This window comes from Puma concolor, chromosome D2, assembly GCF_028749965.1.
Source record: "Puma concolor isolate L17-30 chromosome D2, mPumCon1.1.hap2, whole genome shotgun sequence".
NCBI classification, from domain to species: Eukaryota; Metazoa; Chordata; class Mammalia; order Carnivora; family Felidae; genus Puma; species Puma concolor.
Genome location: NC_141677.1, coordinates 35954408 through 35966747, shown reverse-complemented (window position 1 = coordinate 35966747; position 12340 = coordinate 35954408). Strand labels below are relative to the sequence as shown.

General features: G+C 33.5%; 1 protein-coding gene and 2 non-coding genes across 7 annotated transcripts in view; 2 read left to right on the top strand and 1 right to left on the bottom strand.

Annotated features, from left to right (window-relative positions):
• Nucleotides 1-12340, bottom strand: part of ADK (adenosine kinase) — a 524109-nt gene that overhangs the window by 99051 nt on the left and 412718 nt on the right. For all 5 annotated transcript variants that reach the window (XM_025917987.2, XM_086680037.1, XM_086680040.1 and 2 more), the window contains one exon: nucleotides 9006-9120. In XM_025917987.2, coding sequence (XP_025773772.1) covers nucleotides 9006-9120 — 115 coding nt within the window. The remainder of the gene's footprint in view (nucleotides 1-9005; nucleotides 9121-12340) is intronic.
• On the top strand, nucleotides 469-548 carry LOC112854906 (small nucleolar RNA U2-19). The gene has a single exon (XR_003222986.1). It is a non-coding gene; the product is annotated as a small nucleolar RNA U2-19 (small nucleolar RNA).
• LOC112854905 (small nucleolar RNA U2-30) lies at nucleotides 1106-1175 on the top strand. Its single transcript, XR_003222985.1, has one exon. It is a non-coding gene; the product is annotated as a small nucleolar RNA U2-30 (small nucleolar RNA).

Below are 12340 nucleotides of genomic sequence, written 5' to 3'. Positions count from 1 at the left end.
ATCTTACCATCATCAAAAACAAAATTCTTTGCAAACTATTAATGAAAGGAAACTTCCTTAATCTGTTAAAGAGTATTTGTAAAGAGACTACCACAAACTGCATCCTTTTTGATGAAATACTGAAGGCTTCCCACAGGAGACTGGAATAAGACAAAGGTACTCACTACAACCATTTCAACTGTACTCATATTCATTGTGCTTCACTGTGCTGATAGTGCAGTAAGAAAAATTAATAAAATAAATACCAAGATTGGGAAAGAAGTGAAATTGTCATTATTCACAAATGATATCATTATATACATAGAAAATCCAAAAGAATCAACAGACTTATTATTACAATTAATAAATGAAAACAATGTCATTATAAAAAATTTATATACCAGTAAAACACAAACAGAAACTGAAATCTAAAAAGATGCCATTTACAAATGGATACCATCATTCCGAGATCTGCTCTTTACCGAAATGGATCAATGATGAGAATAGATAAATCGAAGCATCAGAAGACTTTCCAGTGTCTCTGATGCGTGATCTCTGTATTTCTCTCTCTCTTTTTTTAAGTTTATTTATGTTTGAGAAAGAGTGCTCGCAAGAGGGGAAAGGGCAGAGAGAGAGGGAGAGGGAGAATCCCAAGCAGGCTCTGTGCTACCTGAGCTGAAATCAAAAGTTGGATGCTTAACCTACTGAGCCACCCAGGTGCGCCTGATCTCTGTAGTTCTGAGGAGCAAAAGTAATTTAAAACAATAAGGGCTTGTGTCTGGAGTTGTGAGGGTATGTGTGCATCTGTGTGTATAAAGATGACAGTAGAGGGGCTCCTGGGTGGCTCAGTTGGTTAAGCTTTCTACTCTAGGTTTTGGCTCAGGTCATGATCTCACAGTTTTGTGAGTTTGAGCTCTGCATCGGGCTCTGTGCTGACAGTGCAGAGCCTGCTTAGAATTCTCTCTCTCTCTCTCTCTCTCTCTCTCTGTCCTTCCCCTACTCACACAGTCTCTGTCTCTCTCAAAGTAAATTTAAAAAAAAAGTGACAGTGGATAACTGAGGACTTATTGATGGAGGAATGAGATTGGAAGTAGATATGTGTGTGTATGAAAGACTAGTCAGTTCTCAGCAATGATGAAAAGGTTTTACTACTGACTTCTATAATTATGAGTGTTTTTACACTTGATCTCAGCTCAGAATTAATTAAAAAAAAGGATAGCATCAAAAATAATAAGAGGGGTGCCAGGCTGGCTCAATCAGGAGAGCATGTGACTCTTGATCTTGGGGTTGTGAGTTCAAGCCCCATGTTGAGTGTAGAGCTTACTTAAAAAAAATACAAAAAACAAATAATAGGAATCTTATAAAATCTAGGTATCTTATAAAAGTTATATATGTGAGACCATTACACAGAAAAAACTAACAGTTTGAGAAAAATTAAAGACCACCTAAATTAATAGAGACAGATACTCTTACGGATTAGAAAACACAATATTGTAAATATGTTAATTCTTTCCAAATTGATTTCTAGATCCAATATATAATTCAATTCAAAAAAATTCTAGTAAGAATTAAAAAGTTCAGGGGGTTAACAATTTGATTCTAAAATTTGTGTGGAAATGCAAAGGGTCAAGAAACACCAGGACAAGCTTGAAGAACAAAGTTGGAATTCTGACATTATGAAATAAAAAGACTAATTATAAGTAATCAAGACAGTGTAAACTGGTTACAAGGATAAAGAAAACAATGGAATAGAATAGTCTAGAAGAAGACTCACAGATATCAGGTAATATGAAATGTGACAAAGGTGTTAATTTATTGCAGTAAGGGAAAGGATGTTTCTTTTAATAAATGATGGTGGGCGAACTGGTTATTCATATAGGCAAAAGACATGAATTTTTCCTCTAACCCATATCATATATAAAAATTAATTCTAATTCTAGACAGACTGTGACAAATAAAGAGTAACAAATAAAAATGAGCTAGGGATACACAAAGATTTTCTTTAAAAGAATATGAAAAATACTACCCATAAGGGGAAAACATTATTAACTGGACTAAATTAAAATTAAGAGCTTTACTTATCAAAAGATACCATGAAGAGAATGAAAAGGCAAGTCACAAAGTGGGAGAATATATTTACAATACATTTATCTAACAAAAGACTTGTATGCAGACTGCAAAAGGAATTATAAATCAATAAGACAATCTAATGTGGGCGAAAGACTCCAATAGCAACTTTACAAAAGAAGATATCTAAATACTAATAAGCAAACGAAGAGGTGCCCCACCTCACTAAATTAAGGAAATTCCAATAAAAAACACAATGAGAAACTAGAGCATACTCACCAGAATGGCTAAAATAAAAAATGGACAGTAGAATATACTGATGAAAATATAGAAAAATAAAAGCCATTCTATATACTGGTGGTGGGCATATAAATTGGTAACACCACTTTAGAAAACTAGAAGTGAAAAATGGAACTCTTCTGTATTATAACCATAGAAGTGGTTGCATGATCGTATGCATTTGTCAAAGCACACAGAACCTTGACACCATGAGGAATGAATTGTACTTATTAAAAAAACCAGCCTAGATATGAAAGGAAACCAAGATGGAATACAAACTCTTAGAAATAAACCTAACTGTATTACAAATAAGTAATGTAACCACATTGAAGTAGATGGAATAAAAGAACTAACCCAAAGTGACTTTGGATAACAGTATTTTGACTAGACTGTAGAGGGCTACAGATAAAAAGAACTGTAAACAAACACTTTAGGAAGTAAATATGTTCTTTTCTCACAAGGGTATGGGTAATTTGAAAGTACTTTAGGATGGAACAATAAGTAAATATATTTTGGATAATGAGAGCCAGAACTTCCAATGTCAGAGGAAGTTAAAAGGAATGAAAGGGTGAAGGCTAGAATGAATTCTGTTGTTAGACTGGAATCAAAGTTACCAGCAGGTTCAAACCATGTAATTTAAGTAGATAAATAGATATAGAAATAAATATAGAAGGATATGTATGCATGAGTTAATACACATACATATATTGCCAATCTATTTGCTAAAAGGGTCCCAAAGCAATGATTCTCAATTAGCAATGAGCATATCTTGCATCCAGATCTGGGTTTCTAAATATCATTTGCTAATTAAAGAAAAGAGGGATACTTGAAAAAGTAGTTGATTCCAGGACGGAACCAGGGAAAATACAAGAAATTAGAGCATCTTATGTTGTCAAAAAGTAATATATTGCTCAAAAAAGGATATTCTTAAAAATAAAGAACTTTTTTTCATGAATATCATGTATAGACACTCTGAAAGAATGCCACTTAATTTGTTCTATTCACAACATCAGCAATGTATGCCAACAAGATCATCATTTAAAACTGGTTTGGCTGTAGTATAGATAACATTTCCAAAATGATTTATGACAATATTTTGTAGGAGTAGGAGTTGTGATGATGTGTTGACATTATTATTCTTCCAGCTGCTAAAGTTGTTTTCTTTAGAGTCTGCATTTTCTATTGCACACTTTCTGTACTTTATGTCTACAAGAATTGTAAAACACATTGACCTTTTCTTATAATGTATAGCACTGAGTATTTTTAAAGAACATGAAAACTTAACTAGCAAATGGGGTGACAAGCTTCTTTAAGGTCTCAGGAACATGAAGACAAGCAGCTTCAGTAACCTCACTTACTTATAAGGAAATGACAAAGGGCACTATGATGAGACTACCTTAAATTATAAACTAATCAAATGAATTTGGTTATTTAAAATAATATATGTAGATTGTTAGTAATAGTAGATGAGTACATGACACTTTGTGAATTATCAAGAGAAAGAAGCATTCACCAAGGCTTGACTTATTCAAATACTAGATGTTTAGCTACTAAAAGGTTCTGTTTCTATCATCCTACAAAATCATAAACTTGGGCAACATTATCAGATCACCTAATCCAAAGGTTTCAAAGTGAGAGATGAAGGACAGACAGCATTGCTGTATTACCTAAAGGATCTTTACAACAATACACAACCCTATACTCCACTTCCCTCACACTCTACAAACCCCATTCTCATACATCTTCTCAAGGATGTATATTCTACTACTCTTCATAGGGATGTATCAAGTTGAAGTGAACATACTTCTATGAAGGCAGGGCTATATTTATCAAAAGCCCACCAGGTGATTCTGACATGGTAGCCCCTGTCTTCCACATGAAACTTTTGACCTAATCTATTTTCTTCCGTTTGGCAAAAATCAAAATTCAAACATACCAGAAAGAATTCTGAAAGTATTCAGAAAAGTCTACAATTTATTCTGGAGTGGACCTATTTCATTGTGTCACATAAGAGCAAAAGTGTGAAATGCATTATTTTCAATTTAGAATAAAAATCCTATTGCTTTTTCCAACTTTTAGTGATATATGTAGTACAGAAACCTGGAGAAATATAAACTTTCTATAAAGACATATATGTCTGTATATGTGTATGTATTCTGTATATATGCATGTATATAAAATATTCATTTTTACTACAATTGTTAATATAATAAGGTATTGATATATGAAGATCTCATTAGTAATTGCTGTCCAGTAGGAAATAAAAATCTATAGTCTTAGTTTTTCTACAGTTTATAGACACAGGAATGACTTCCTTGACCTGACTCTTGTGCTACCTAACAGGTTCATTCAACATTTATTAAAAGATTCAAAGTGTATAGAATCATATATTCTTTCCTGCCTGTCATTCCTGGCTTCTTACTCTTATTACTTTCCAGTGCTCCCTGCCACCCCCACCCCAGCACTTCCCCAAAAAAGGTTGGAACTCAATTAGCCTGCAAGCAATGATACAATGGTTGATATGTGACAAAACTTCTCGGCAGATGGATATACAAAATGGAGACTCAACTGAAATAGAGGTGACTAAACAGGATGTTAAAGACTTTAGATTCACAGACAATTTAGCAAAGAGGAATTCAAAGAACTACATGTATAAAATAACAGAAAGTGGCTTATAGACACCATATATATCTCAAAAGGAGAAACGTCTCTAGAATTAAATACCAAGAAAACTGACTTTGTTACATTATTGCTAAATGACACAAACTTAGCAGTGATCATTTAAAAATACTCCACATTGTGAGGTTTAAGGAACAATGATTCCTAATTAGTGTTTTAATAAGTGTGTTAGCACTGCCTTGTGCCATTCTGGAATGTCACTTATGGTAAATTAAGGGATACTTTCCCTCCCCATTCTCCATTAGTATTTTAATGCTAGGAGGTGGGAAAAAGCTGATCCATATTCAAAAGCAAAGGAGGAAAAACAATAACAAATTGGCATCTCTTCTGTGAATTGCCCCACAGGCCAAGCATTTTTATGTTCTTAATCATTATTAAATGACTTAACATGACACCCAGAGCCTGGCGAATGATTGCATCCTGACATGAGAACGAATTACAAATGAAATGAAAGATCAAGCCGTATTAGAGGATTGCCTCTGGGAAATGAAAATCTTTAATTCTCTTTTATTATTGACATTTATTTGGCTGCCATGAATAACAACATAGCAAAGAGATTCAGCTATGCTTGTGCACTGAATAGCTTATCCCAGGGCTCAAAACTGCATTAACATTTATCATGTTTGCTTTTGTAGCTGACACCGCTGAACAGATTCTCTATCCATCTTGTATTTATCATGCATTGCAGATATAGTGCATCCTCTAATTTAAGTTCATTTTCATATAGTATGAAGAGTAAAGATTAGCCAATGTCTTTCCTCAAATACATTCTTGCCAGTAAGTATTCCTAAGAATGGTTTAATAGATTTCATAAAGAACAAAATGAGTTGACAAAGAAATTGAGTCACAGGAAGGGGGGGACTAATTTTAAAGATTTCAGTTTTGGGGAAATTGTATAAATTCACAATGAGGAAGACATTTGTACACTATGTATATCTAGAATATATAAAGCCTTAAAATAAATGTCTCCAGAAAGAGCAACCAAGTAGCATTTTATGAATCTGAAGGCAGTACTACAGTCCTGTAAGATAAGAAGTCTCCATGTTTTTCACTTTTCCAAGCAGTGTTCATTGCTAAGACAGGAACAGGCCACCTACTACATGAAGACAATCCAGATAGTTATTATCAATGCAGGGATATCTTTTCATGATTTATTTCTTTTCTCTCTTGCACAAATTAACAGCATGGCTTTTTCTGTCACAACAATTAAAGATTATATGGTACCTGATGCCTTTGCTCATATGGTCCTCTTCACTCATATGACTAGATTGCTCTCCTTGCTTTAAATCCTTCCTAGAATTCAAGGCTTAGCAAGGATATCAATGTATCTTAGGAAAATTACTTAGTATCTCTGATCTTGATTGAAAATTAGTTTTTATTTTTCTGTCTTTCTGTTTTTTTATACTTTTAATCACGGAAAAATTGTAAATATATACACAAGTGGAAGTAATAACATAATGACCACCCCACATATACCCATCACCATTTCATTTATAACTCCACTATTTGTCACTCACTGGATTATTTTGAAATAAATATATTTTTTAAGTTTGTTTGTTTATTTATTTATTTTAGAGAAAGAGCATGTGTGAACAGGGGAGGAGCAGAGAGAGTGAGACAGAATCCCGAGCAGGCTCCGTACTGTCAGCACAAACCTCCACGTGGGTCTTGAACTCATGAACTGTGAGATCATGACCTGAGCCGAGATCAGAGTTGGATGCTCAACTGACTAAGCCACCCAGGCACTCCTGAAATAAATATTTTTTAAGTAAGCATTTGACTCTTGTTTTTGACAATTCTAAAGTAAGAAAGTTGGAATGAATTAATTCTAAGGCCTCTTCTTACCCAAAATTGACACTCATTTCTTTTTTTGACCCTTTTCAGGCTTAAATATTAAATTCAAGAAAAATTCACTATAACATCTTTCTTTTGGCTTTATTGATCAGTCTCCTTTCTGAGTCAATACAACCCATATAATCTGTACCAATAATGAATAAGTATAATTTTACTTCTTTGTATTTACATTTTTATGTGTATTAATTTTATTTCCTAGTTAGATGTTTAAGGCTTATATCTTGAATTTCTGTTTAGCAGTATATTGAAAAAACACAAAGGTAATAATTGCTACTGTTTATAATAATTATTAGTTAACTGACAAGTTTTAATCTTACTGGTTCACACAGAATTAACAGGTTTATATTTGGCTTGAATAGTTTTCATCACACTGATGATATTAATCATTTTAACCAATAAAATATTTGTTTACTAGATGAAACTCCTATATCTGTAAGATAAGTGAGGTTTTCTTCTTGAAGTTTAAAACTGAGGAAGTAACTTATCTGTGGATTTTATTTGTTCATAATTGGATAAATTCATTTAAGCAAGCACAGGAATTTACTAAGTAAAACTTTTTTTTTAGGAAAGACATGATTAGACTGACAATATTCCCAAAATATTAAAGTAAATAAACTAAATCAAAGTGGATTTACTCAACTGAATTTTAATAAATTACCTTCTTGAAAATGAAATCTTTTCTACTGAGATAGAAGGTAGGTTTACTTATTAAAATAAGAACAGAGGCATCTGGGTGGCTCAGTAGGTTAAGTGTCCAACTTCGGCTCAGGTTATGATATTACAGTTTGTGAGTTCAAGCCCCGCATATGCTCCATGCTGATGGTGTAGAGCCTGCTTGAGATTCTCTCTCTCCCTCTCTTTCTCTGCCCCTCTCCTGCTTTCTCTCTCTCTCAAAATAAATAAGTAAACTTAAAATAAATTAAAATAAAAACACTACAAAAGGTACATTTTCACAGAAATAGAACAAACAACCTTAAAATTTATACAGAACCACAAAAAGAGTCTGGGCGGGGGGAGGGGAGGGTAAAAATAGTAAAAAAGAACCCCAACCAACTAACCATCAAAAGAAATACATAAGACCCTATATAGTCAAAGCAATCTTGAGAAAGAAGAACAAGGCTGGAGGCATCACACTTCCTGATTTCAAACTATATTAGATCTAGTAATCAAATCAGTATGGTACTTACATAAAAACAGACAGACACATGTATCAATGGAACATAACAGAGAGTCCAGAAATAAACCCATCCCTAAATGATTAATTTATGACAAAAAAGTAAAAAATATACAATGGGGAAGGGACAGTCTTCAATAGATGGTGCTGGGAAAATTGTACAGCCACATGCAAAAGAATGAAACTAGATCATTATTATGGATGGTCAACAGGTACACAAAAAGATGCTCAACATCAGCAATCATCAGGGAAATGCAAATCAAAACCACAATGAGATATCACCTCACAGCTGTTAGGATGCCTATTATCAAAAAGATAAGAAATAAATGTTGGTGAGGACACGGAGAAAAAGAAACACTTATGTACTGTTGGTGGGACTGTAAATTGGTGCAGTCGCTATAGAAAAACAGTATGAACGTTCCTCAAAAAATTAAAAATAGAACTACCATATGATCTGCAATTCCATTTCTGGGTATTTATCCAAAAGAAACAAAAACACTAACTCAAAAAGAAATCTATGCCCCCATGTTCATTGCAGCACTATTTATAATAGCTAAGACAATAGCTAAGTATCCAATGGACACAGACACAATGGAATATCAGTCAGCCATAAAAAAAAGAGAAGAAAATCCTGCCATTTAAACAATATGAATGAACCTTGAGGGCATTATACAAAGTGAAATCACTCAGAGAAAGAAAGAAAATACTGTATGATCTCACTTGTATGTGGAATCTAAAACAAAGAAACAAACAAAAAATAAAAAAACCCCAAAACTGAACTCATAAATACAGAGAACAGATAGGTGTTTGCCAAAGGCAGGGGTGGGGATGGGGTCAGTGAAATGCATGAAGGTGGTAAAAAAACAGAAAAGAAAGTATGCTATTTTCAAATAAATTATAATATCAAGAATATAGAATTTTGTTACAATTAATCTTCATAATACTGGGTTTCTCATACAATTTCCACATGTACCTGTAGCCATTATAGTATCCTCTCTTCCTTGGGTGAAAATCACGATTCGCTGCCTCTTCGGATTCACCTTTGGCAGAGCTTGTGTCTTTTTGGCTATTTCTTTAATGTCTTCAGTCTATTAATAGAGAAGAGGAAAAAGTTCTCATAACCAGTACAATAAAGCAAAACTTACTAGTAGTTTAAGGATTTAGCTTCTCATGCTCAAAATAGGAGAGATATGTACCCCTACTATAAGAATTTTAACTACATACAAAAGTAAATAGAATAGTACAATAACCTCCAAGGAACCCACCATCAAGTTGAAAACATTTTATTTATTTTTTTAAAAAGTTTATTCATTTATTTTGAAAGAAAGAAAGAGTGTGACCATGAGCAGGGGAGGGGCAGAGAGAGAGAAGGAGAGAGAGAATCCCAAGCTGATGCTAGGCCCAATTCTACAAACTGTGAGATCACGACCTGAGCTGAAATCAAGAGTCAGCCCCTTAAACAACCTAGCCACCCAGGTGGCCCCAACAATTTTAAATTTGTGATAATTTTTATCTATAGTTTTACCCACTTGCCTTTCATATTATTCTCAAGCAAATCCCAGATACAAAATAATGTTATCCATAAATGTTTTATTATGTATCCCTGAGAGGTAATGGTTTAAACATAACCACATACTAGTATATTTTTTTAAATTAATAATTTCTTAATAGCAGCAAATAGCCAATATTCAAATTTCCAGTTAAAGAGAGATTTGTAAAAAATAAAAAAGGAATATTGAATTATTTTAGAGGTTTACAGAATTATGCTGACTCTGGAAATAATGTTGCTAAAATGCCAAAATTTTCAAAGAAAAATGAAAGAGATGCTATTTCCTACAGACTTAATTTTATTTAAAGAAGATAAAGTTAAAAAAATAACAAATTAATTCTAGAAAACTGATGCTATTTTTCACATCACATAGGCCATGAAGTTTTACATCTTAACTGTTCTGATTTGAAATCTAACTCTTGAGCTATTATCAGTAGGATTCTTGGAATCATGTTTTCAGCAATTTTAAAATAATTAAAAAATCCATGTCTGAATTCAGTGGCCCTCTAAACCATGCATGGTTTGGCCTTTTTGGTACTCTCTCGTGTGTAGTTTCAAACAGTTATGGAGAGAGAAACACATACTAGAGGAGAAATATATGACTGGTATCAAGGAAGTGAATTAGAATATACAGCACAGAAAAATTTAGGTAATCAAGGTAGACAAGTCATAATGGTTACAAAGAACATCAGCAACTATGACATTTTTAAAGGTATGAAAATCTTTAGTGAAATATTCGATGTTGTTTGTTCACTGCATACTTAAGAAATTCCAGATAATACATGAATCCAAGCTTCTACTGCACCTAACATGACGATTCCGGACCACTGCTGTTTTTGAAAAGAATAGCCACGTATGGTAAGACAATGCTGCTGACCTTTCAAACATGCTGACTGTTTCACTTTGGGTTGCTTATTTTAGAACAAAACTAAGCCTGAACTCTGATATCTGAGAAAAGGAATTCCCTCAGTTTTAGGGAAAGACTATCAGAAATGACTAGTAACAGCTGAAAGGACTAAAAAAAGAAAAACAAAGGCCACATAATGACATTTTCACTCTCTCAAATAAATGTATACATTAATTAAAATGACTGACATATATTCTCCCAATCTCCTTAGCACACTTAAGTTTTACTACTGTCGATTTTTGCTTGATTGGGTACAGTTCATATTTAGTAAAGATAAAGGGGCAAAGCCCAGAGCCACATTCAATCAATCAATCATCATCAGAATCCGATGTATGTAGTGGATGTTTTTTAAATAGAGGTCTTCAATGTGGTATAAGGAATAAATTAAGAATGAGATTCCACAGTTGTCTTCTGGCCAATGGGAAGATATATATATTTTATGGGAGTTTGAGTAACTTAATCAAAGAAACCTTTCTTATGTCTCAAATTAAATTTTATAAAACTGGCAATTCAAGATTGAAATAAATTTCCCAAATATAAAACACAAATCTTTACAGAATGGTTAAACTTTATTCTAATTGTATCCATGTCCACGGTTCATACAAAATCCTTCTGTCACTCTGCAATCACTGTCAGTAATACCAGATCTAAATTTCTTACTGTGCCTCGAAGAGCCACTGCTTTGGCTTCAATAGTTGAGCCCAATCTAGGATGGAAACTTTTCTTAAAACCTCAATTTTGTTTTCTCAAAGTTATATATTCCTAGTTCTGCAGCCACCCCCACCTCCCCCATAGATTCTTCTCTCTTATACTTGCGCTAGCATCTTAACAGAATTATGAAATTACAAGGACTTGAGAGTGTGACACACCTAGATCTGTGTACTTTGAGTAGGTAAATAAACCTTTGTGAGGCTGCACTTCCTCATCTATAAAACTAAGAAAATATTTATGCTAAAAGATGTTGGGAAGTGGGGTGCCTGGGTGGCTCAGACAGTTAAGTGTCCAATTCCTGGTTCCAGCTCATCTTGCAGTTTGTGGGTTCGAGTTCTGATATCTGTGCTGATACCATGCAGAGTGCTTGGGATTCTCTCTCTCTCCCTCTCTCTGTCTCTCCTTTGCTCTTTCTCTCTCAATATAAATAAATATTTAAAAAAAGAAAGAAATATGCTTAGAATTAGTGGGCAAAAATTTGAAGAGAATCAGGATATGTGCATAGTCTCAAAGTATTTCCCCTAAGATACTTACTCATTACAAATTTTAATTAGTAGGTGAAACAAGATTTTTGTACAGTCCCCAAATATCATCAAGATGTTTATTAAATGCAGTGATAAAATAGTAACTTTACAAAAAATAAACTGGCAAATACCACCTTAACCCAGTGACGAAAGTTAATGTCACCAACAATAAGTAAGACAAATAAGTAAGACAATGGGACATCATTTATATTCCTGATAATGATGCACTGAGAAGGGCAAATCACCTCTGTGGTATTTCTGGCAAAATTGCATACCCTCAACTTAATTAACAGAAAATATCAGAGAAACTCAAATTGAGGGATATTCTATAAAATGATTGACAAATATTCTTCAAAAGGATCAAGATCATGAACAAGAAAAGAATGAGAAACTGTCACAGATAGGAAGAGACAAAGGAGACATGACAAATGCAATTTGTTTTCCTGGATTAGATTCTTGAACAGAGAAAAGAAATTAAGAAGAAACTGGTGAAATCAGAATAAGGACTGTAGTTCAGTTACCAGTATCACACTAATGTTAATTTTCTGGTTTTGATCAATATACCTTCACCTGTGTAAGATGTTACATTAGGGAAAGCTGAGTGTACTAGTTTTGCA